The sequence below is a fragment of the Xyrauchen texanus genome, chromosome 5, assembly GCF_025860055.1.
Source record: "Xyrauchen texanus isolate HMW12.3.18 chromosome 5, RBS_HiC_50CHRs, whole genome shotgun sequence".
NCBI classification, from domain to species: Eukaryota; Metazoa; Chordata; class Actinopteri; order Cypriniformes; family Catostomidae; genus Xyrauchen; species Xyrauchen texanus.
Window position 1 is genome coordinate 41,943,515 of NC_068280.1, and position 26,196 is coordinate 41,969,710.

Genomic DNA, 26,196 nt, shown 5'->3' on the forward strand with positions numbered 1-26,196 from the left:
CGACTTTACGCTTCCCTCTGACTACGCTTATCTGGATTTGCCCCTTTGTACTTTTGCCTGTCTGCAAATAAAGCAGTTTTATCCCGCATTGTGACTATCTCGTCTTGTGTGCGTTACAGTACTTGTATTTAGTGTGGCTGCTTTTGGTGCAATGAACTATCTTAAGTATTTAGTATTTCTTTTTCTTGCCAAAGACACATTAGGGGGAGTATTTTAAGAATCATGTAAATGCATATAAAAAACAAATTATCGAATTTCATTGCGAATCGAATATAATTTTCAAAAACGTTTTGAATCGAATCAAAAACATATAAACCATGAATCGAATCGATTCGCTTTCAACCCAAAGATTCGTACGCCTACTATTGGGGTATGTTGTCATTAATAAAGGTAAAATTATCTGTATAATTTTTCCTGAGCAATGATGAAGGAAATGTTCAGAAACCTTTATGGATGCTGTTTCCAAGAAATTCACTTTCAAAGACAAACCTGACCTGAGAAATATTAAATGTAGTAAAAAGTGTTACAACTTGCCCTGGTCTCCCCTATACTGTATATAATTTGCTATGTGTGTGTTCCAGATAGAATGACAAAAAATTAACTAAAGCATAATATGATTCTGCACTGATTCACAGAGAGGCAACACAGTTTAAAGCCCCAATTTTAATGCAAGTCTTTTCAGAACTTTGTATTGGTTTATGGCAACATGGCATTTAGGAAACTATCCACTGGGCTACAAAGGTTCAGAAAAAAGTATATTTATATATATTATATTTATATAATATATGCATATACATACATACTTACACACACACACACACACACACACACACACACACACACACACACACACACACATATATATATATATATGTATATATATATATATATATATATGTGTATATATATATATATATATATATATATATATATATATATATATATATATATATATATATATATATATATATATATATTAGTTATTTGAAACTTTAAAAGAGAACAGTACACACTTGCACATGTGAATATAACCACAATGTCTGATGAAGTATTCGTAGGCCAGTGAGAGGACAAAACCTTACATTTTTTTTCCTTTTTCCTTTTCATTTGTTGTCCCCCACTTTCAAGGTTTTTCTAAAGATAGTAGCTCCAGAAGAACATGACCACACTGATTAAGAAGAAAAAATAAAATAAATGACTAGAAAACAGTCAAGTCTAAAACGAGTAGTTGAGTTTATAATGCACATTGTTTAGGCGGCTCTTTGTACAGTACATTTGTACAATATGTATGTGTGTGTGTGTGCACGTGTAGAAACGGGTAAAGGGCTCGGATAGTTGGTATAGTTTACAGTGGACTGTAAACAGAGACACATTGATCACAGAGAGGACAGAGTGAGCGAAAACATCCATGTCCATTGATCATCCATTTTTCTCCTTTTGTCTCTCGTCACTCTAAATCCCCCCTCTGTTCTTCCCTCTTCACTTCCAGTTTTCCAGAAATTTGGCGAGGTTTCTCAGTCCTGCTGAGAATTCTCAGGGTCTTTACATTGTCAGATTGCATCCAATTTAATAGTTTTCCAGGCGCCCAACAGAGCTGGGAAAAACCAAATCCGCCGTGATTATTGAGTTTAGTAAAAAAAAAAAGAAACCCCTTGATGCTTTTGGCCGGTTGAGTTACTGTGCAAACTCATGCTTTTTCAGGAATGTCCACACGGAAGGTGCTAGGAAATCCTTTTGAGGGCTATAGGATAGAGCAGAGAACACGAGGATTGTTAAATCAAATCGCACTCTTCATTCTAACCAATGTTTTTTCCAAAATTTTGCCCAATCTCAAGGGAACATCAATGTAGTGATGTTTATCTGTGCACCACCAAAACATTTGTTTCTCAATGTTTCCTTGAGAGAGTGTATTACCTAAATTTAACTTCTCATTTATTATTACAAGTATGGAATACGGTGAAGGCGGGACTTGTGAATATAAGGTCCATTATATCCACATCTTTGAATGGAAACTAATACATGCACATGCACACTTGGTCTCCACCAATAGGACAGCACATGTGGTACACTTCCCCCAGTAGTACTACGTAGTATGTACTAAATTAAAACAGATGTCTTTGAAAAGCCAAAGAGCAGGATAATCTCACCACCGCCACAGTTTACATGATGTAGTCAGAGGAGAGGAGGCAGGATGCTTTGACTGCAGTCACAAGTGTGATTAAAGTCAAGCTGTGACATATGGTAATTAGAACAGACAGGGTTACAGTGTATGATGATATGGTATAACAGGTAAATATTGAAGGATTTGATCACTAATGCATACGCATGCCGGATAATGTTTATAACAGAGCAATAAACATGTTATATGGATGTTATTACAGTTATATAGTAATTCCATATGGCATGTTGTGTTTTGTGTACACTGACATAAACATGCACCATAATTGATACCACAGATGTAAATTTGCTAAATAGTGGCTATGTGAAATGTAATACCATGTAATAATGTTAAAATAACACTTTGCTTGTGGTCCTTGTATAGTGCAAAATCTATTATAAAGGTATTCTTAATGCCTTATCAAACTCATTGCAATAAAAATGATCTTTTCCTACATTTTGTTACCAATATTATAATAAATTACAATATTCACCTAAATATGTTTGCACAATTATGCATTACAACACACAATAATACATATAATTTGGTGTTGATCATGTGTTTTTTAAAGATATAACTATAAATAGGTAAGTATTATAATGTATTATACCTGTTGAAACAATTATGCTCAAGAATATATAACTAATTGTAATAATATATAGCATTATAATGCATTAAATACCTTTATAACTATATATACAGACTTATGCATTAAAAAATAAAGATATACATAAGTGTTACCAATGTGGTGAGATATGAACTGCATAGGCATACCATGCTTTAAAGATGATGTACATAGATTTCAGCTTAAGGAAAAGTCACAGCACACAGTGTATATTATGTAGGAGGAATTGTTTTAGTTGGAAGTTCAGCCTTTATTAGCCAGTAAGCAAATCTGTAATGGCACATTCGTTCACCAGTGTCATTAAATTCTTTGGGTGGGAGAATTTAGAGGGCAGGGGGAGGACAAAATGTTGGACACAGCTCCACAATTTCACTCAAAAAAGTCCTTTATTGATATGTCCATATATTACACATTTATTTTTTTTATTTTTATTTTTTTTGAAGGAAAGGGGATAACAAATTGGAAAGTGACAGAATAGGTCAAGAAAGTGTGTTTTGAGAAACAGGATTACATTGTTTTCTTTTTAGAAATATAAATAATTCTGTACAAACAGAGCCATGGGTTATATTTGGAACAGATCAGATCTGGTGGTTTCAGAAATCGTACACCTTGAGTGAGTACTCACACAGATTGTTGGGTTTGTATGGCGCTCGGGTGCTTGGTAAGAGTGTGTGTAGCTCTTGGCGTGTGAGTGTGCCATGGTGTGACTTGTCTTTGCCGAACGTAGAGAATGATCTATCATCGGCCCGATTGCACACATCACCCAGAGGCTTGCTTTCCAGTACCTCAGTGTCTGGCACCGCGTCCATTCCCGGTACGTGCAGGTTGCTACGGTAATCGGCACCTTGGCGACTGTCACCAGGCATGAAGGAGGGCATCCAGCAACGGTCAGAGTGTCCCAGAGCCTTACACTCCTCAGTACAGTTGGAGAAAAGATCAGCTCCTGTGGAGAGAAATAATAAAGTAAAGGATAGATCTGCACTAGCAGCACACAATTAAAGTGTACACCAACAGACAGAATGTATAATTAATGGTGCTTTTTAAAACAAATGTATTTTTGCAATTCCGTTCAGTGCCGTAGAAATTACACACTTCAGCTTTAAGGTTAGGGGTTTATTCATATTCACATAATTAATGACAGAAATTAATTTTTGAAGAACAATTCCTTTAAAGGGATAGTTCAGCCAAAAATACATATTCAGTCATTGTTTACTCACCGTTGTGTTGTTTTAACCCTATATTACTTTCTTTATTTTCTTAACACAAAGGGAGAAATTGTGAAAAAAAAATTGTGCTAAGTGATGCCGTTTATGCATTTCTATGCCCAGGCTTATTTTTTTTGTTAGTTTTTGGACTGGTGCCAGTTCACAGTGGAAAGAGTTACCCGTGGGTCCCACGTAATGCCGAAATAGGAAACAAGAGATCAATATCATCGCTCGGCACATTTGGCTAGGACAAAAACTCTGATTACCATAGAAAATATACCTTTTATTGTGTGTCATTTGCCGTCATGTTACGGCAGGTCATATATTTCTCCCTTTGTTTTAAGAAAAAAGTCATGTAGTGTATAAGAACACAGGGGTGAGTGAACAATGAATGAAACCATAGACATGAATGCCTCAAATTGTGCATCTTTTTGAGGAAAGTGTTTATTTAGGGGCCAGACTTGGGTGTGGGTAGCTACTTTTGACTAAGGCTAGTAAGGTACCACCTATACCAACCTAGCAACCACCTATCAAAGCCATAGAAACCACTCAAAACACCTTAAGAACGCCTTACCGTCAGCATTGCAATGCCTTGACAGACATCAAAAACACCCTAACATTTCATTATAAGCAAAGACCTAATTTTGAAATATTTCCAGAATTCATCTTCTCTGATGATATAATACAAAAAGACTGTGAAATCCATGCATAATGCTAAAACAAACTAAATTAGCGTTTGCGTGGGAGCATTCTCATTCCTGTGTCCATGTTCTGAGCTCTGTTTAGCCAACAGATGCTCTGAGGAGGCCAAACACTTTCACACACTACCAGATTTCCTGCTTTCACTTTATGCCCTGCTCTTCAGTTTAACAATTCAGTGTCAACAGTAACACAAAGAGAATAAATAAAGGCAAAATTACTATGAATTATCCTGAGCACAAAGTCTGAAATTATTCATTTTCCAATGGAGATGATTATTCAAAAAGACAGACAGTGAAGCATTGCAAGCTTTTTACTCATTTTATAATCAGCCACTGCGGTCATTGTCAGGCTTCAGCAAAGCAATGTAATTGACTGGAGGCCTTCTGAAAGAAGGATAGTTATATACACAAAGCAGTGAACTCTCTAGCATTTTGTTTCCCTTTCTGCAGTGTCACTCCCACTGCCTGTTATTAAACGAATCTGCTGTGATGTTTACATGCTCTTTTCATGCTGTTAATTTCACCAAGTCTCTTATTCTAGGGTCTATCATGTCCCTAATTTAAAATGCTCTGCAACACAACCAAAACTAACACCACAGGTAAAAACCATCCTCCAAAACACACACTTGTGCATACACACTCATGCTTTTTGGCTAATGACTACACAGAGCATGATAATTAGCTGGTTTCAGAGAAAAGGAAAGAAAGGGGAGCTTTAAAAAGAAATAAATGAAAATGAGGGCCAGAGAGAAGTGTGGTGTCATGGTGAACCCTAAAAAAACCCTGAAGCTGTGGTTTCGGATAAAGACTGAACATAATGTAGACTCAGTTAAACCTTTTTGGGTATTTAGAGCACTTCAAGACCAACTCAAAATTGGTAAACGAGAAGATGAATGCATGAATAAAGATGAAAAATTGAGGAAACAGGGAGAAATGAGGTCAGAACTGTGGCCAAGTGGCTATTGCATGCTCTCATTCATGTAGCTGTGGTTCGAATCTGAGCCACATTTTGCCCCTATGTCCTTCGATCACCGATATTTCATTAAGCTGGATATTCATGGACCAACATTTGTTGGTCACTAGCAACATTTCATCAGCAATCAAATCTCAAGGTTATGTTATGGTTATGTTATGGTAAGGATGGGGCTTGGGACTTTAACAACACTCTTATCTACCATTCCCCTCTGATTTTAGGGGAGAGACCCATCTGTACCTTAAAGAAAAGCAAAGATTGCAGGTATAGTAAGGCACTTACAATGAATGTGAATGGGGCAAATTGGCCCTAATTATCATTCTTTTTGTGAACGATTCATGGCGCCAAAGGGAAGAAATTTGTTTTTTTTTAAGAAATTTTGATCTAAATAACTTGCTCTGCCTCTGAAACTTTCCTTTTCAGATGATACCCCCAGCCACTAAAGACTACTCTTTATGATCCAATCAATTCTCATTGGAAAAATGAAGTCCCACTCATCTTTTTTTTTCTTGAATATCCTGTTGCACTTAGAAATAGGTTTCAATTACACATGTAAATTGATTATAAACACTGTTTCATGTCAACTTTAACCGAGGCACTGGCAATATGTGTGGTTTACTTTCTAACCTTGGAATCTGGGTTGGAGAAACATGTTAGAATTCTGAACGAGGAAAATGGTCGGGATAGGTTTGGGGTTAAGGCCACGTCCACACTAATATGTTTTCGTTTGAAAGCTCTTTTTTTTCTCTAAGTCTTGGCCGTCCGTCCACACTGACATGACATTTTTGACAGCGAACACAAACGAGCTTTTCGAAAACGCTCTTCCAAGTGGATACATTTGAAAATGTATCAATGAAAATGTTGTAGTGTGGACAGGGAAAATGGTGATATCTAAAAAATTATGCCGTATTTGTTGTCATGTGATCCATTCAAATCAAAACAATCAAAATGGCAGCCCATGTTGTAGGCTAGCGGCATTGTTGTGCCTGCTATTCACTTAATAGCGTTATTAAAGATAAATGCTACTTTGTACATCCTTTCAAAGGTGACAGGATGATTACTCGGAATTGGTGTCTGGTGACATAACATGTGGACAGTTGCATTTCAGACCTTACATGGGACGGCAATTTTTCACATGTGCAGTTAGAGGATTTAAGGGTTTTCATATGTGTTAGTGTGGACAAGGAACTTTTGGAAAATGGTTAAAAATGACAGTGTGGACGGAGAGCATTTAAAAAATGTAAATGCCATTTCCAATTTTTTCAGATTGTAGCCTAAGGACAGAGTTTGACAGAAATGTTGTTCCAGAACCAACACAATTTTAGTAATTTGTCTGGTTTCTGTTCATTCCTGATTTTTTATAGTTGGCAAATCATAGTCACCTTCTTGATCCCCCCAAATCAGAGCAGAGAGCATATATACAGTTTATAAATAATACAATTTAATACATTTTGCCTAATTTAATTATGTGTTCAGCTACCAAAAATAGTGTAGTACTATCAGCACCATTTGACACATTTCATTATGTTTAAATCCCTTCCACAGAATTCTATAGATTGTCCCTCAAAATACACACAGAAAATGTGAAAACATATTCTGTCTGGGTCTGAATTAGACATAAAAGTTATCTTTGTGGAGTTTTATACCAAGGTCAGACTCGACAGGTAAAACGATGGAAGGTATGACAAAAACAAAAGAAGTGTTGAGTTTTAGGAGGAGAAGGTGAGGGCATATGATATGGAGGGCAGGATGAAAGAGTTTGTTGGCTGATATGTGAAATGTGAAACAGAGGGCCAAAGACAGACAGAAGAAGGTAGAGAAGGGGGTGGATGCATGCCATGCCAATCTCTAATCTTTAATTCCTTGTGGCAGAAGGCTTTTCAGAGTGAGATCAAAGGACCTAGTTAGACAAATCTGCCCTACTAATAAATCTGACCATGCAATATGTGTGTGTGCAGGGATCCGTGGATGAGACACCATGAATAATAATGCTTTATTAGAGTCAAACTATTGTAATGATTTGTGTAGATGACCAGGATACATGTTATTAGTGTGCCTTTGAGACCTGCAGATAATATACATAAAGCGCATTAGATAAAACGCACTGACCCAGAGTTTTGTGCTGATTAGTTTCAGTTTAGGGGACTTCAATAAACGACAAAGCGTTTTTTCATGATCAAAGTGTCTGGTTATGTAGTGCCCTGATAAATTTGTTTTTAAAGCTTGTTTGTGATGCCTCTTTCATTTGCTGGACAACAAAGAAGGCATAGCATGATAATTGGTTACGAGGATTGCTGGAATCATAAAGTTAGTTGCACAAAATAAACACACATACTGTCAGAGTTTAATTAGAAATGACTTTCCAGAGGACAATTTTTGTGCTCAGAGCGTCATCTTTTATAAAGTAGATTTTTAAATGTTTCTCCTACAATTCCTTAGGGTATATATTCAAATGTACATGAATGACACAATTGTTGGCATACAGTAAGAATGTAGAGCAATAAACATATGTGGATAGCATAGCTCAGATAATCTGGTTCAGATTGATAATTTGAGTTCAGATTGAAATCTCAGATTGTTTATTGTAAACATTGCAAATTGAGCACTATTTGTCACGCTGTTGAGATTACTTCTAAAACTCTAGAAGAGACATGAGATTAGGAGAAAAATCTGAAAAGCACAGGCTTAAGCAAAAGTCTCCATTTGCTCTCCATCTCAATGCTGTCTAGGAGAAGCAGTTGAGAAAGTAAAGAGCAGCCTGATCTCACATATAATTCAGCAAGTGTGCGTGCCAATTTTTCATTAGCCGAAATCGGTATACGTTGAATGAATTTGAAAACACTGCCTCCAAAGGATAAAGCAGTATGTGTTTCAGAGCATATAAACAAGTGTGACATCCATTTATATCCAGGAGAGTTCACCAGAAGCCAGTTGTAAACTTTATTGTTTTCAGCTGAACAGGGTGTAAAACAGTGAAGAGAAATGTTTATTTATTTAATCTACCCCCAACCAAAATCCAAATCTAACCATAACCATTAGTAGAGACAAAGTGTAATGTTAGGGATGAAAATGCAACCTCCTCGTTTGAATGGGTATTTACTGTGGTCTCCCATGCAACTGAAGCAATGCGCTAACAGTCGTGTCACGAGGGAAATTACTCGTTGTTGAGCCGTTCTATATATGTCCGATGAGAGATAGGGCATGTCAGTGAGTCAGCATACTTTTGCCGATCCTAGGGTACCGTAACTTTCGGAAACAGCATGCCGACTTCCCATGTGATCATGTTGCAAAGAGACCTATTTTATGATTATTCTGTCCTATGGACTATGCAACCCTATTGATCTAACACTCACAACATCTTAGCTCATACTCAACTCACAACTCTCACAAAAGCTCAGAGTGTTGAGATGTCCATAAATCACTTCCACAACTTCCACAACCAGCTCTGTCATTTGACCATATATCTGTGTGATATATATATATATATATATATATATATATATATATATATATATATATATGGACAGATTGTACACAAAGACATGAAGCTTTTAAGGCACGGATTCATGTCCTTTGTGACATCCTCTATATCAAGTAAACAGATAAACATGACTGTGTACAATCAAACTCAATGTAATTATACCAGTGGTCTCTAAATATCCCCACAGAGAGAGAAGACAGAAGCTCACAGCATAAAATTCACATCTATATCTGTCAGACAGAGAAACGGGACATGTAAGGCATGCTTGCTTTTGTAGGTGAAATGAAAACGTCTCGGTTACCTACGTAACCTCGGTTCTCTCTAGATGAGGGAACGAGTATTGCGTAAGCTAGCTTATGCTACAGGAAAGATTCATCTTTTCTGAGATATTGAAGCCAAAAAATTATCCTTAATTTTGTATCATTTGTCAACGCAGTGCAGCAACTGCAGACCTTGAGCGGGCTAGCTAGCGAGCTCATTGGTTGCTCTGCGGCAACTGCTGCAGCCTATAGACGAACTTGCGTGAACTCGCGCCCAATGAGAGGCGCCCGCGCGCTCACTGTCCTAAAGCCCGCCAGAATGGGCGTGGCTAGGGTGCATATAAGCGCAGTTCGTAGGCTGGAACCCTGGTTTTCATTGAATGAAGCGAAAATCGCTAGCGTAAGCTAGCATACGCAATACTCGTTCCCTCATCTAGAGAGAACCGAGGTTACGTAGGTAACCGAGACGTTCTCTTACGAGAGGTTCTCTCGTATTGCGTATGCTAGCTTACGCTACGGGAACCCATTGTCAACGCCGTGCGCGCCAAGCATCCACTGCATGAGCCCCAGGGGGGTGGGGGGACCCGGGGGAGCCCTTGTGAGTGGGGAAATAATATTTGGCCGGCAAGAGTGCGGGTCAGTGTGTGTGTGATACATAAGCACATAGTGGGAAGGGAAAAACAGAGCGGCGGTGCCGGTCTGTGTGGAATGTGTCCCATTATTGCAGCTCACCAGGGGAGCTATAGCGCATTAAACCGCTAGTAGTTTTGCCTGCAGAGCGGGCACTTCCAGATTGTAAAATCTGACAAAGGTGGAGGGGGAAGCCCAGCCCGCTGCCACACATATGTCCTGAATGGAAATCCCGCTGGACCATGCCCACGAGGAGGCCATGCCTCTGGTGGAGTGAGCCCTAATGGCAGGTTTTTCGACACGTACGCGGCAGCAATAGCGTCCACTATCCATCTAGACAGTGTCTGTTTCGAGGTGGCGAGACCCTTGGTGCGCCCTCCGAACGAAACGAAAAGCTGCTCAGCGCGTCTGAAAGAGGCGGAGCATGCAGTAAACAATCTCAGTGCTCTGACTGGGCAAAGGAGATTTGTGTCGCGTTCGCTATCGGATGCTGGCAGAGCCGATAGGGAAATAATCTGTGCTCTGAAAGGAGTACCGATCACCTTGGGGACATAGCCGTGTCTAGGCTTTAAAATGACCTTGGAGTCACTTGGTCCAAACTCCATACACGCAGCGCTGACAGACAGCGCGTGAAGGTCTCCCACACGTTTAACTGATGACAGGGCAGTCAGAAAACGGTTTTGAGTGAAAGGTATTTCAAATCCACGGATTCAAGCGGTTCGAAAGGGGGCTTTCATAGCTTCGAGAACTACAGAAAGATCCCAGATAGGAACCGATGGGGGCGCGGGGTTCATCCTTCTAGCTCCCTGAGGAAGCGGATGACCAGCTCGCTTTTTCCCGTGACTGGCCGTGCAGGGGTTCGGCGAACGCCGCGACGGCCGCCACGCACACTTTGAGCGTGGATGGGGATCTGCCCTTATCCAACAGCTCTTGTAAAAACACGAGCAGTGACGACACCCCACATGTCCGTGGGTCCAGGTCTCTGTCGGTGCACCATTTTGAAAACACCGACCATTTGGACGCATAGAGTCTTCTCGTGGAAGGTGCTCTAGCGTGTATGATAGTGTTCATTACTCCTTCTGGCAAAGCGACGGGTAGTCGTTGATCACCCTCGCGTGCAGCGCCCAGCGCTCTGGGTGGGGATGCCAGATCGTGCCGCGAGCTTGAGAGAGGAGATCTGCTCTCACTGGGATGGGCCACGGGGCTGTCAGTGACAGCTGCGTAAGCTCCGGGAACCATGTCTGATTCTCCCAGCGCGGGGCTATGAGGAGCACCGAGTGACGCATTTCCCTGATCCTCTGCATTACTTGTGGCAATAGCGAGACGGGAGGGAAGGCGTAAAGCGGGCGGTTGGGCCAGTCCTGGGCCAGCTGCGTCCTCGCTCGAGAAAAATACTGGGCAGTGAGAGTTCTCTTCTGACGCGAAGAGGTCTATCTCTGCTCTGCCGAATATTTGCCATAATTTCTGGACTGTTTGAGCGTGCAGGGACCATTCCCCTGGGGGAACATTGTCTCTGGATAGTCTGTCTGTCTGGGCCGTCGTTCAGGTGGCCTGGCACGTGCGTCGCCCTCAGCGAGCGCAGGTGGCCCTGGGACCAACTTAGTATGCGTTTTGTCAGATGGAAGAGGTTCCTGGATCGATCGCGCCCTGAAGCGGGGAGGGCGGCGATCGAACTGTAGCAAATAGCCCTGTTTTATTGTGCTTAACACCCATTTGCATATCCCTGGCATAGCTTCCCACGCTTTGAAGCGTAACGCTAGAGGGTGAATGGCCGAGTCGCCCTGATTGCCGTACACAGCGGGCTGAACAGAATGTGTGAGCGCGCTTATTGTGCTTATGCATGACTGCTCGCAGACAGCAGGGACATGCTGTTCTGTGAGTGACTTCCCGATTGAGATGAATGGGGAAAGAGTCACATCTGTTAAGTGATGCGCGAGCATAGTCACGGGCACGGGACTTACACATAGAGATGTGTTTGCTGGCCGTGTGACAGAGCGGGCAGAGAGGAGACGCACGCACGGGCTCGTGGGCGCGTTATTGACTCTAACACTCGAGCGGGCTGTGCCCGCTTTATGTGAGTGTGCTCTGATAGGAACACGGGAAGTGTAATGCTTGTGTGTAGGGGTGAACACTGGATTGTGGGCACATTTTCTACACATAAGACATGTTTGCTCTCTGATAGGGACACGGGAAGTGTAATGCTTGTGTGTAGGGGTGAACACTGGATTGTGGGCACATTTTCTACACATAAGACATGTTTGCTCTTTACAAGATCTTTTTGTGTCGCCGTGAAAACGACGTTTGAGTGCAGGCAAGCGGGTGGAAACACCGGCTTGTTGGCTGCTGAATTCACCACTGTAGTAGCCTGAGAGAAGGGGACTGACAGGGGGCGAAGCTTTGACGGTGGTCCGGCCGTGGCGGGACTGAGCCGTCGTTTTTTCAACAAAGCTAGGAGGACTTCGGTTGTTCAGGTTTCAGCGCAATCTTAGGCCGAGGCCCGCGGGGGGCGGCGGTCTGCGGCGGCTGTCTGAGCGCGATCTGGGGCGGCCGCCCTGTCGACGCTGGGAAGTCTGGCTTTGTTGAGCTGGGCGCTGTGAAGATGCTCGTGCAGGAGGCTGGTTACATGGGCGGAGCTAGCGCGGCAAGGCAGGAAGAGATTCATGGCTTGGGTGGCTTTCTGGACTTTCGAAAATCGGTCAACAATGCCACTTACCGCGGAACCGAAGAGACCGGACGGAGAGAGCGGCGCGTTGAGGAACGTGGAGCGCTCAGCTTCTCCCATGTCGGCTAGCGTTAGCCACAGGTGTCTCTCGGTTACAGTCAGCGAGGCCATGCACTTCCCTAGGGCTTGAGCTGCAGCTTTGGTGGCGGGAAGGGCGAGGTCCGTCGCGCTCCTTAGATCTGTAACAGCCTCTGGGTGCCTGCCTTTCTCATCCCATTCCCGAAGAAGGTCCGCTTGGAGGATCTGCAAGACGGCCATGGAATGCAGAGCAGATGCGGCTTGGCCGGCGGCGGAATAGGCGCGGCCAACACAGGCGGAAGTAGTTCTGCAGGCCTTAGACGGGAGCACTGGCTTAGACCGCCATCTCGCGGAGGGCGGGCAAAGGTGTGCTGCTACCGAATCCTCGACCGGGGGATGGAAGAGTAGCCCTTCTCGGCGGTGCCGTCCACTGAAGCGAGAGAGGTGGAGACGTGGGATCGAATCCTGGCCGAGAGAGGCACGTTCCACGATTTAGAGAGCTCGGCGTGGAGTTCCGGCAGGAAGGGAGCGGCCCGGGCCGCGGGCGCCGCGCAGTGACGGCTTTGAAGAAAGCAGCCGTCGAGTCTGTTGGGAGCCTGCTCAGGGTTTTACTCGAGCCCGAGGCGGTCGACGGCCTGTGTGAGGAGGCGTATCAGTTCCCCTTCGACTCCGGCGCGGGTCCTGCTGGATTCCTGGGCCGATGAGGAGGCTTGTGACCACTCCTCGCTGTCCGAAGCCATGATGGAACAGCAGCCCTTGTCCTCCGCCTCGCTCTCCGAGGTGGCAGCAGTGCGGCCGCTCGGCGGCAACTGCGCATCCCGGGGGGGCGGGGAGGGTGAACGCGATGCTCGAGGGAGAGGCTCCGGCGAGACAGTCGCTTCTAAACCCGATTCCAGCAGCCTTTGGGAGTGGCGCTTCTTCCAGCGCGGCGAAACAGAAGAAGCGCGGCGGCTTCGGTCCTGAGCGCTTCGAGTCGAGCCCGCAGGGTCGACATCGGAAGCTCCTCGCAGAGGTCGCATCCGCCGTCAGCGAAGGACTGCATGCCCCAGTCCCAGGCAGAGAGCGCAGATGATGTGGCGGTCTCCGGCGCTGAGAGGGGTGCGGCATGAACCGGCATCTTTAAAAAGACGATCGTGCTCTTTTGTGAAGTTCACTGAGGAACTAGTTTGCTTTAAAAAGGATACGTCGCCGGATGGCGTAGCTCGCAGGATGGCTGAAGGTGGCGGCGGCCGGCTTCTTCGAGCACTGTCCAAGCTTGCTTGATGCCACTCGAACGGCGACGCGGCTTCTTGCAGTTTCAGAGATGCGAAGAGCTACGCTGAAGAGATGAAAATCAGGGTTCCAGCCTACGAACTGCGCTTATATGCACCCTAGCCACACCCATTCTGGTGGGCTTTGGGACAGTGAGCGCGCGGGCGCCTCTCATTGGGCGCGAGTTCACGCAAGTTCGTCTATAGGCTGCAGCAGTTGCCGCAGAGCAACCAATGAGCTCGCTAGCTAGCCCGCTCAAGGTCTGCAGTTGCTGCACTGCGTTGACAAATGATACAAAATTAAGGATAATTTTTTGGCTTCAATATCTCAGAAAAGATGAATCTTTCCCGTAGAGTAAGCTAGCTTACGCAATACGAGAGAACCTCTCGTAAGAGAACTACCTGAATAACACAATAAATAGATTTGCATATCACAAAGGAAATAACAGTGGGCTTTGACTCTGCATTAATTAAATGGTGCATCAGAGCTACCTCCTGTTGTCATAAAACTCTGTTATCTAGTTATCTGGTAGCTGTTTAAGAGAATTAACAATTAATGTCCTTTTTGTGCCACCTTTGCAATGTAAAGGTAGCCATATATTGTTGATTAGATGTAAGAAAGAAAAGAACAATCATAAATCATTATGCAAATGCAAATGCAAGACCAGTCACATTAAAGTAAGTGAATATTATGAGGAAATTATAATTGACATTTTAAGTCAATGAGAGTTAATTAATCTTATATGTATTAAAAAGGTGGTAACACTGTATTTTAAAGTGTCCATGTTACACATATTAAATGTATTGACTATAGTAATAACAGTCAATTATGCATAATTACAAGCAACTAACCCTAAACCAAACCCTTACCCTAACCCTAGTAACCTATAGTAAGTACATGTTGTTAATTAGTAATAATCTGTAATTACTTGTGTTATTACACTGTAACAAGGACACAAAATAAAGTGTAACCAAAAAGGTTTATAAAGAAACAAAAATAAATACCCACACCTTTATATGATTTATCCAGTGCTTGGATTACTGGGATTTAAAAAAATAGTCAGAATGCTCTCAGAGCAATTTCTAACACATGAAATGTTTTAAAGCATAGCATAACTTGAAACATTTATATTTAATATTGAAATGTCAATAACACTTTACAGTAGGATGTATTTGTTAACATTAGTTAACATAAAATAACAATGATCAATACTTTGACATTTATTAATCTTGATTAATAATAATTTCTACTTATACTAATATTTTTTACATTAAAAAGTTGTATATTTTGACATTAATGCAATATGAACTAACATAAACTAACAATATTATTTTAGTATTTTATATTATTTTGATAAATTAACATTAACCAAGATTAATAAATGATGTAAAAAGTAATTGTTAATTTGGTAATTCATGATATCTAATGCATTTACTAATGTTAACGAATAGAGCCTTATTGTGAAATGTTACTGAAATTTCCATGACTTTTTTTTTATGACTTTTTAAGATTTACCTAATTTCCAAGACTTTTGCAGGACTGGAAATCCCTATTTAAAAATTCCATGATATTTCCAGGTTTTCCATCAGGTTTGAGCTATATGCAGAATTCGGGCTGATGTTTGACCTTATCTTTCTTTTGTTTATTTAGAAAATAAACATATTTCATCTGTCGTGGACGTGGACAACTTTAAGGATATTATAGTTTAATTTAAAAAAGTTAAACTATAACAGTCCAAATTGGCTTTTAGTTGAACTGGGAACAGATTAACGGGGCAGATAAGAGCTTTATGAAATTGTGGTAAGCTGTTGTGTTGTTCAGAAAACCACTATCGTCACTAAATGGAATTGCAAAAATAATCGCTGTTCTCAAACAAATTCCAGAAAACTCTCCCGGTCTTGCATTAATTGTACAAACAGATAGTCTCACCCCTAAATCACACCATTGGTCAAGCCAAAGCTTGGTGTACTAGCAGTTTGCCTTTTCATATTAAGATGGAATATGAGAGAGAATTTTTACTTTGAAAATATTACACACAAACCCGCACTTTGAAGCAAATAAATTAATTAATTAATTCATTAAGTCCCACCACAGGATATTTACATAATTGTCTATGGAATCCTACAATATTAGACCTGTACTCAATAGATATTAGAAATCCTGAGTGTGGCCACTGGCCAGGAGCTTTATTGAAACCATTAATGATTTGAGAAGATACTGGATTCTGGGGCTGCAAACATCTAGAAAGTGTGTGTGTGTGTGTGTGTGTGTGTGTGTGTGTGTGTGTGTGTGTGTGTGTGTGTGTGTGTGTGTGGGAGAGAGGGGGTGGGGGTGTTGAGTACACATACACTGACTACTGTAACTAAGCTGTTCCCCATCAGGAGGAGATCCGCATTCCACAATATGTGTGTGTGTGTGTGTGTGTACGTTTGTCTCTTTACGCTTCTCTTGCATTTTCTCTTCTGAGGACCTCATCACATCTTTTATCAATCGTGTGCAAAAGCATCAGAACGAACATGGAAAAACACAGGCAAAGCCCTGATGAGGAGAATTTCCCTTCTGAACACCTGTCTTCAGGTCGGCCAAAGACCTGCTCACATGCACTTTTTTCTTTTGTGGAACACATAATAAATTGTTTTAATGATTAATCCAGTCTTTTTAACATAATAGCAGTTGATAGTGACTTAAGCTCTTTAGAATATTGCATCATATTCCAAGTCTTCTGAAGACATATACTATTTACACCATATGATTTTGATTGAAAACAACCTGAAATGTAAGTCATTTTCAGTGAAAATCTTGACATCTGTTGCATGTTCATGAACACTGTGAAAGAAGATTTTTCACAGCGGCTCACGTGTTCATGCGAGAACTTGAATTTTTTAGTGTTAAAACAAGAATTTTCATTATAATGTCTCATTTTGTGTTCCGCATAAGAAAGAAAGTCATTTGGGTTTGGAGTAAATTATGACAGAATTTTCAATTTTGGGTGAACGATTCCTTTTCCTGCATTTTTCAGTTGCGTGACAGTAACTGTTTTTAGCGTAGCTTTTGCAGTAACAAGCTACTTTTTCCCCCAAAAAAGCAGTCATGTAGTGTGACAAAATGCAGATTTTTTGTTGTTGGTTTTTTTCATATTTTATTGCAAATGCTGCTTTACAAACAAGCTACCTGAGGCAATAATTAAAAGAAAGAACCATCGTCCATAAGCTCATGCAAACAACCCGGCCCCTGATTAATTTGATTAATTGCTCTGCATTTTCCATCTAGTGAAATATTGCTTAAATGCTGTTGCTTTATGGAAGAAGACATCAATTTCAAAACCCTCTTCCTAAAAAATCTGCATCCCACGATGAGCCATAATTTTGGGATCATGGCCTGCATTCACTCATCATTGTATTTTTGACTGATTTATGTAAATAAGGGTGCTTTCTATTTATATCAGTTGTTTGTAAGTGTAGTTATATGTGTAAGTTTAATGCTGTCACCATAATTGAGATCCTAATTGTTTTTGTGTCAGATAAATACTGCTGTACAAAAAACTACGGAAATTACAGATTAATTGATTAATATATATATATATATATATATATATATATATATATAAATCTGCAATGTCTTTAATTTCCGTAATTACATATAACATTGTTTTTTACTTTTTGGCAGCAGCTTTTAGTGTTGCTAATGACAGCTTCATTATAGTTTAATATGAGAAACTTGTATCTTGGGAAGCTACAGTTTCAAAGTACCTTCCAAAACACTGGCTTTCCCTATTGCCATCTGTGCCATATATTGCTATCTTTGCTTATGTTTACCTGTGTGGAGGAAGGAGTTGCTCTGATGGGGATCTGATTGCATTAAATTACAGTGACAGAAGTGATTTGATTAACGTCATCCCCACACGCTCCTCATTTATAGATAATCATCAATCTATTGCTCTCTCATGTTAATCTTATTGTACAATTTGTCACGCCTCTGTCTCTTTGCAAACAAATTCAGATATAACAGTCATCTAAAAGGAGGCCCCTCCCCTCGGCCCCAGCTCATCTCACTTTAAACCTTTCACGCTCTCCAGTTTCCTCTTCCTCTCTTGCTATCTTGCAGTGTCTCTTGGCTGGGCTTCTCTTAATTTAGAATGATATCTTCAAATTGATGCTGTAAGAACAAAAGGAGGCAAGGTAGGGATGTGTGAAGAAGATAGTGGGTGTGTGTCTTGGTGTGTATGTAAGTGGTTGTTAATGCAGTGGTACTACCCCGTCCGTGTCCCGTGTCCCGTAGGCCTTCATCTTAACCTTGCTGTGATAATTGGCAATGCGGAGACAGGTATTGAAAGAGAGTGCAGAAACACAGAGCTTGCCAACACACACCCAGAGGACAGCAGTGAGGAAACACACACACAGATACACACACACATCTCTTTTTACCTCTTTGACTCTCTAATAAGTTTTGAAAAAAATTCTCAATGTTTTTCCCTCTTGCCCTTTGTTCATTCTTCTGTTTTGATCCCACCAAAAAGCCATCCTACAGTAAAGTTGCCTCATACTGTAGCTGCCTCAAATGCAATCTCCAAACCCACGCTCATTGCAAACCACCAATTGCATTTGTATTCCATTGTGTGCGGTGCATATGTAATATCTGGCAACCCATCGTCGAGCTGTTTGCCAAATGGAAGGCTGAATGTCATGATTCTTTGGAAAAAAAGGTCAGAGCCTTATCCAATTGAAGCCGTAAAGCTATTCACTGGCTCCACCTTGATCAATAAACAAGCTAAATGAAATCTCGAACTTGAAAGTAATAAAAGCTCTTAAATAAATAATGAATAAACAAAACAAAATCAAATTTGCCTCTGACGAATGATTTCCATTTCTCTGTGTTTGAATCCAATTTTTATGGCATTTGATATGAATGGAAAAATAATTGTGTTTGGGGGTGGAGATGAGGTGGGTGACGGCAGCTGTTCGAGTTTGTTACCGTGGAAGCTTTCAAATACTCATTAAATGCTTCAGAAAGCCTGTCCATCAGACAGTCGTTTGCGGTATTGACTGAAATCTGTTTAGCTTCGTTGACAGATGTATACTTTCCACGTACCCCTGTATTGATCCACTTCTGGAATCGGTTGAAAGCTTGTCACGTTACTTTTATAGCCACAATACGCACCAGGCACTCCAAACAGTTTCCCAATGCATATCTCTGCATATATTCCCCCTCAGGATTCAATCCCCAGGGTCTTTTACCATATAATCTACAATTTATAACATATTGGTGTCAACTGCAGATGAGAAAAACCGGACAATCAACTCACCTGCTGTGTGGCCGCGGTTGGTGGCATCATGGTCACTGTCGCCTTGTTCACTATCGCCATGTCCACTGTCTTTAGAACTGACGATATCTGCCTCTTGAAACGCTGAACTGTAAAATAATTTGCGTCATTTAGTAGTCATTTGGTAATTGGAGCTATGTCAACATATTCTCACAGTGCAGTTTTTCATAGCTAACTATTGACTGTTTAATTTTTTGTTTTACAGTAAAAACAGCTGATTAAATTTTATATAAAATTCTGAATCAGTCTTCTGCTATGTAGTATCAAACATTACTAAGACACGAGCAGATCTGAGACAGATTTTTGCCAAGGGCCACTTCAATTAAGTGTGTGTACGTGTGTGCACGTTCGATTGGGGAAATCATCTCACCTGTTTACGCGACGGGGTCTATCCACCAGGTAACTAAGCTCAGTTCTCTGGTGTTTGGTCTAAAAGACAATAGTGTCAAAAAATAGTAATTAAAAAGTGTTTATAACATTCTGTGTTTTGCATTGAAACACAGGTCAGATCTTTGTCCTGCTCTGACCAGAGCACCTCAACCATAGAACTGCCTTTGTTCCACTGATACCCAGCGACTGTGTGCTTAGCATACTTAAACCCCCGTCCGATGCGCTCGCCCCCTCCCTACTCGAATTTAACTCCAGCGAGCTACACTCTTTCAGAGAGAGCAAGCGGATAGTAAGATGGTACATGTATGATAGGGTGGCTCACTTTAGAAAATAGCTTGTGTCCTGCCTAAGAGTAAAGACGGTAGAAGAAGAGGAGAAATATGTTGGCAGGTTGTGATGCAACATATGTAACTGACCCTGAAGCATTGCAGTGTAATTAAAATGCCTGAAAATAACATTCCACAGCCCAGAGGTTGAGCTTCACTGTTAAAAGCACTACCCTACATGAGTCACAAGCAAGCAGATGATTGCAATCTGATATACAAACATGGGAAGGTGAACTCTAACTACTCTAATTGATTTAAAAGGTAAATGTGTGTATGACACACTGTATAGGAATACTGTATATTTATGTGTTCCATTTTTCAGTCACAGAATGTAAAAAATGCCAACAAATGCATGTCAACACTTTAAAATACCTTTTCATTCAAAAGTAATTTAGTAATATTGCAGATTGCTTAATGGATGCATTCCAGTATGAATAGATAAAACTACATGAATCAAACTTTCATGACATTTCTAACTATTTGAATGCACATGTTGAAATGTGAATGATAGCCTACCTATTCATATTAAATGATAACTAAGTGTGATATAGGAAAGTTTAACATATGTGAATGTTATCAATTAAGGTATTATTAAGTGTTACACAACAAAGTAATGAAATATATTTTTGACCTCGCTTGATAAAATGCCCCCATTGGAGATGATGTCTGGTTGCTGATCCGCGTATCCGGTAACGATTGCTCCGCACGGTTTGTGCTCTGCGTCTATGCTCCGGGATGGGCTGCACGGTTTGAGGAACATCAGGTCGGTTTTAGCAGACTCCGGTGTCAGGCATACCTGGTAGCAGTAGTTCTGGTTCTGGTGGTGCGAGCCGAAGTTTCCGGACTCCTCCACCGGCACTTGTGCCGTGGTTGTCACGTTAGTGCTCTGCACGAGCATGATGTCTGATTTACTGAGCTTCTTCTTGCGTCCGCGCGCCTGGCGACTGCAACACTGACAGCACGATTCTCCGGCCATGCACGTATAGATATTGAGTTTTTTGTCCTTTTGGCAGCGCACCGCCAGCACGATCATTGCGAGGAGGAAAATGAAGGACACGGAGCCGAGCGCGATGATGAGGATGAGTGTGAGGTCCAGAGAGCCTTCTTTGGACTTTACAGACCCCCGTTCTCCGCTCCGGCCCACTACCACGCTGTCCACGAGCACCACGTTAATGCTTGCCGAGGAGGAGAGCGGCGGCTGCCCGTGATCGCGCACCTCGATCAACAGGTCGTACGGGTGCGGGGGGTCCCTTTTGGTGGACACCCGACGCGCGGTGCGCAGCTCGCCGGTTCTCCAGTCCATCCGGAACATCCCGATCTCGTTTCCCCGGATGATGCTGTAAGACAGGCGCGCGTTTTCGCCATCATCCGCATCTGTGGCTACAATACGGGTCAACAGGTATCCCGGTTCTGCTGACCGGGGTAAATGTTCCCTCGCAGTGCCGTTTTTGCCGAGAGGCGCAATTATAGACGGCGCATTGTCGTTCTGGTCCACTATGATGACATTAACTGTGGCATTGGCAGTTAGCTCGGGGGCACCGGAGTCCTTGGCATGCACCATAAAACTGAACTCTTTGATCTGCTCATAATCGAAAGAGCGCAGCGCATACAGATAGCCGTTCTCGGAGTTGATTGACACGTAGGTTAAAATGGACATACCCTGTATTTCGCTCTCCAATATGGAGTAAGTGACATAAGCGTTCGGTCCAACATCAGGGTCCACGGCGCTTACCGCGTAAATGTAAGCGCCCGGGACGTTATTCTCAGTCACATACACGTCGTAAACCGACTGCATGAACCTGGGTGCATTGTCATTCTCGTCCGAAACGTGAACTTTGATGGACTTGCTCGTGGAGAGAGAGGGCACCCCCTTGTCTTTCGCGAGCACCGTGAGCGTGTACGACTCCGCTTTTTCGCGATCCAACGGACCGTCCGTGACGATGGTGTAATAGTTTTTGAAAGACGCTTTGAGTTTGAACGGTACCTCGCCGTGCAGCTCGCATGTCATCTGTCCGTTCTCACCGGAGTCACGGTCTGTGACGCTCAGCAAAGCGATCACCGTGCCCGTGGCAGCCTGCTCGCTCACCGACTCGGTGACGGTGCTGAAACTGATCTCCGGCGTGTTGTCGTTCACGTCGATGAGTTTGACCAGAACTTTGCAGTGCGCGGGCACAGAGTTCGCTCCCATGTCTTTCGCCTGCACGTAGATCTGATGGGTGCTGCTCTCCTCGTAATCCACCTCGCCGGTCACTTCAATCCTCCCGGTGCGCGAGTCAATGTTAAACAGATCCCGAATGCGCGGCGGATTGTGACTACTTAAAGAGTAAACAATCTCTCCGTTTTGGCCCTCGTCCATATCGGTGGCGTTCAGCTGAATAACGAGCGTGCCAACTGGAGAGTTCTCGCGCAAGCTCACAGAGTACACGGATTGATCGAACGTGGGCGCATTGTCGTTGGAATCCAGTACTTTAACCACCAGCAATGCGGTGCCGGTCCTTTGCGGCTGCCCTCCGTCCACGGCGGTGAGCACGTACCGATGCACCGCTTGCTGCTCCCGGTCCAAGGGTTTATCCAGCACGAGCTCCGCGAAGCGGTTGCCGTCGCCTTGAGTCTGTACGTCCAAGTAAAAGTAGTTGTTGGTGGTGATGGCGTAGGTGCTCAGGGCATTAGTCCCCACATCTGGGTCGAAGGCGTTCTCCACAGGGAACCGGGTGCCCGGTGTGGCGCTCTCAGTGATCTCCACGGTGATTTCCGTCTCCGGGAAACTCGGAGGATTGTCGTTAATATCCATCACCTCGATTTCGATGCGGAACAGCTCGAGCGGGTTCTCCAAAAACACTTCGAGGTGCAGGAGGCACGGGACGGTCTGGCGACATATCTCCTCTCTGTCGATGCGCTCGTTCACCACCAGCGCGCCGTTCTCCAAGTTTATCTCCAGGTACGGCGTGCGCGAGCTAGGCACGGTCTGGAAACGGCGCGCTGAAAGTTTGGTGATGTCCAGCCCCAGATCTTCGGCGATATTTCCCACAACCGTCCCTCGCTCCTGCTCCTCCGGTACCGAGAAGTGCAGCTGTGATAGCCCTCCATCCAAGATCGAGAAAAAGAGAAATATCAAAATCATTTCCAAACAACAAGTGCACACCTCTTTATTCCCCCTCTCTCGCGCGCTCTCCGCGTCTGTCTTTGCACTGTTTATTCTCCAGTCACAGCTTAGGAGTTACCCATTGCTTTTGTCCAGGAAAATATATGGAATGTGCAACTTCTCAAATAAACGAGAAAGCCCCTTTGCTGTATGGCGTCAGCCTGAAACCATGTCGCCATATGCGCAAGATCTATAGCCATTTGATCTATAGCGCTGTCTCAGAGAGAGCACAATTTAGTAGTCCGTACGTCAGAGCAAGACATTGCAGAACCAACAAATGCCCCAAATCCTTAATAGTGGGGAGCAAAATCTTTCCAAACTATTTTGCCCAGAAAGTGAATTAGTCAGTTCCTCATGAAAAGATAAATAAAATCAATCCCGTATGCGGATTATTGGAAACAAATAAAATTTTTCTCTATACACATTTCTAATGGCACATAACATATAGGAAGTGCTTAGAAATCCGTAGGTCTCCTCTTCTCGAGTTCTGCAAAGAGAGTGAGCAACTGCGCGTTGTTTTGGGCAAAGCTCTTGCCACCAGCAGCCAATGGGCGTCCCGGACTGCCAGCGCTGCCCCACATGATTGGACTGCGGACATGCCAATCATAGCTCCCTCCTTAGCGCACTCTCACAACCCCATTCCAGAGTTCCTCAATTTAAACGGAGAATGAGAATTGATTTACGTGTCTTATAAAGTCAAAGGTAAATATTAACACGGGACAACACGATTCCCGGAGCATAGAAATCATTCCGCTGTTGTCTTCAGTTTTCATTAGCTAGTTTCTAGCCATGGCCTATTTATTTAACATTTTATTATGATAAATGTATTAATCTTTAAACTACTCTAGTCAGCAATGATGATGGATGTGATAATTAGCAATAATTATGAAATACATAATAATGATTCCAAAATGTTTGAGGTCTGATGAACGGAACGTGGTGTGTGTTTAGTGTGTGTGTCTTTAGTATGCAGTTCACGCGCGCGCATGCCGGGTGCGTGCGTGTGTGCGTGTGTGCGTGCGTATGTGTGCGCGCGTATGTGTGTGTGCAGGAATCCTGACTTCTGTGCTGGTCCGTCTGAATCTAATGAGATTTTGTCATTCATCCAAATGTTTACCAGCAAGCTTTATGTTGGTAACAAGATTCTCTCTCTCTCTCTCTCTCTCTCTCTCTCTCTCTCTCTCTCTCTCTCTCTCTCTCTCTCTCTCTCTCTCTCCGGCTTTCCCTCAGTTGTTCCCTTTTACATACTGCTGCATGCCTTCGCATTCTAAACTGATTGTTTAACAACAAGAAACAAGCTCTCATCCCAGAATGCACCGTTTCTGCACGTATCTCCTATCCTCTGATATAAACACAGGAATGAGTTGCTGTGTCAAGCTCTTGCCATTAGGATACCAAGTTCTTTGACGGTCCATGTTCGTGTCGAAATGAGTTGTTCCCCCCGTGAAAGCTTTTGAGCTGTTCGGCTCTCCGACGTGCACAACGCGGCCTCTAGCGGACACTTAATGAACTACTGCACTGTCACTCCGTGTACAGGAGATTTCGAAACCAATAAAGAAACTGACTCGTTTAAAGTCCATCCCAAAGGGTAAATGTGATAAAGAATGCATGTTTAATGATATATTGCATGTCCCTAAGGTTTTACGTTCCTTGTTTGAGGAATGTTGTGGACTGAGCTTGTGTTTGGCGAATTGTTGCTTTAAGTACTGATTCTGTGAGGCTATAGCCTATAACGGTGAGGGAAAGACTCAGCAAACATTGTATTACAAAAAAAAGAAAATAAACAGTTTTCATTACATATGGAATATTGCTACTATACATAATTTACAATTAGCCTCACATAAAAATAAATTTTAAAAAAACTCCCCAAAAGCTTCAGGTTTTTCATCGCAATATTTATTTTTTATTTATTTAGCAAACAACAGCGCCGCCAAGCGGTTTCTCAAATCTACCAATATTCCTCCCTATCCCGCTGTTCTGGGAGATGATTATCAGGGCTGTAAGGAAAGATATGTATAATTAAAGAGCTGTAATGCGACAGTAATTTTGAGGGGCTGTGAAATATTCATTTATGACTAACCTGTGTAACTCTGCTAGGGTGAAGATGATTGGTGCAGTTTTAAGAGAGAGCCATAAAAACAGGCGGTTGAAGGAAATGAAATATTTCTTTCATAAATTGAGATTCCAATTTGCACAGAATAATAAATAATATTGTCATTTTTAAGATCTTTACAGAAAGACTAAGAGATTGATCAGAGACAGTGTTACAATTTGCTATTTTTAGAAGATTTGTGTTTTAGAAAAATCAAGCCTATTTGTCTCTCTCTCTCTTCCCCTATGTTTATCTCATGCTGTCCTTCTCTCTGATAGATTGATTTGTTTTCCATTCATCAATCAGTATATCAAAAAACAGGAAGATGACAGGTGTTTCACTAACCCCTCTTTCTCTTGCCCCCATGACCTTACACTATAAACACATCTATTACTAGAAATCTGTGCCTGTGCATGTGTCAGAGAGGTGGACAGAGTTAATACTATTGGGCTATTTTGACAGATGAAATGATAGTTGCCAAGATATGATGAGCATCTGTTGATTCCCCTGGCAACCCAAAATGTTTCTATTTTCACCTTTCTCTCTGGCTCTTTAACATCATTCTGCAAAATAATGTCTGGAATGAGAAGGGCCTTGGTATGTTTAATTTTGGACAGCGACTATCAAACTATTTTAAAGATTTAAAACCTCACTCAGCCCTCCCAATCCAACCTTACACAACTCAACATGGAATACTGGTGTTGTCCAAATATGATGTGAGCACAATGAGATTGAAGTCAGAGTTTACTGACACTAAGCCAGACCAATTCTCCAGTAAATGGGCTATTACCCTCACAAAAACGTTGGACTGAGTGAGACTTCATTACGAATTTCATTCTTGCCCAAGGTCTAGGATCTATATAGCTTTCAATGGTTGCATAAATGTACAAGTTAATTGGCTT

At 42.4% G+C, this 26,196-nt stretch overlaps 1 protein-coding gene across 3 annotated transcripts; it reads right to left on the reverse strand.

Annotated features, from left to right (window-relative positions):
- Positions 1–988: 988 nt before the first annotated feature.
- LOC127644284 (protocadherin-10-like) lies at positions 989–24,234 on the reverse strand. 3 transcript variants are annotated; one of them, XM_052127401.1, is made up of 5 exons: positions 20,692–24,234; positions 19,715–19,773; positions 19,327–19,433; positions 3,409–3,726; positions 989–1,741 (listed from the first exon to the last, which is right to left on the reverse strand). In XM_052127401.1, the coding sequence occupies exons 1-5, from the start codon at positions 23,179–23,181 to the stop codon at positions 1,722–1,724; spliced, it is 2,994 nt and encodes a 997-aa protein (XP_051983361.1). In that variant the 5' UTR covers positions 23,182–24,234; the 3' UTR covers positions 989–1,721. The 3 variants fall into 3 exon arrangements, with proteins under 3 accessions (XP_051983361.1, XP_051983362.1, XP_051983363.1); XM_052127402.1 differs by having other exon boundaries at positions 3,569–3,726; positions 20,692–24,232; XM_052127403.1 differs by lacking the exon at positions 989–1,741 and having other exon boundaries at positions 2,715–3,726; positions 20,692–23,256.
- Positions 24,235–26,196: the final 1,962 nt, after the last annotated feature.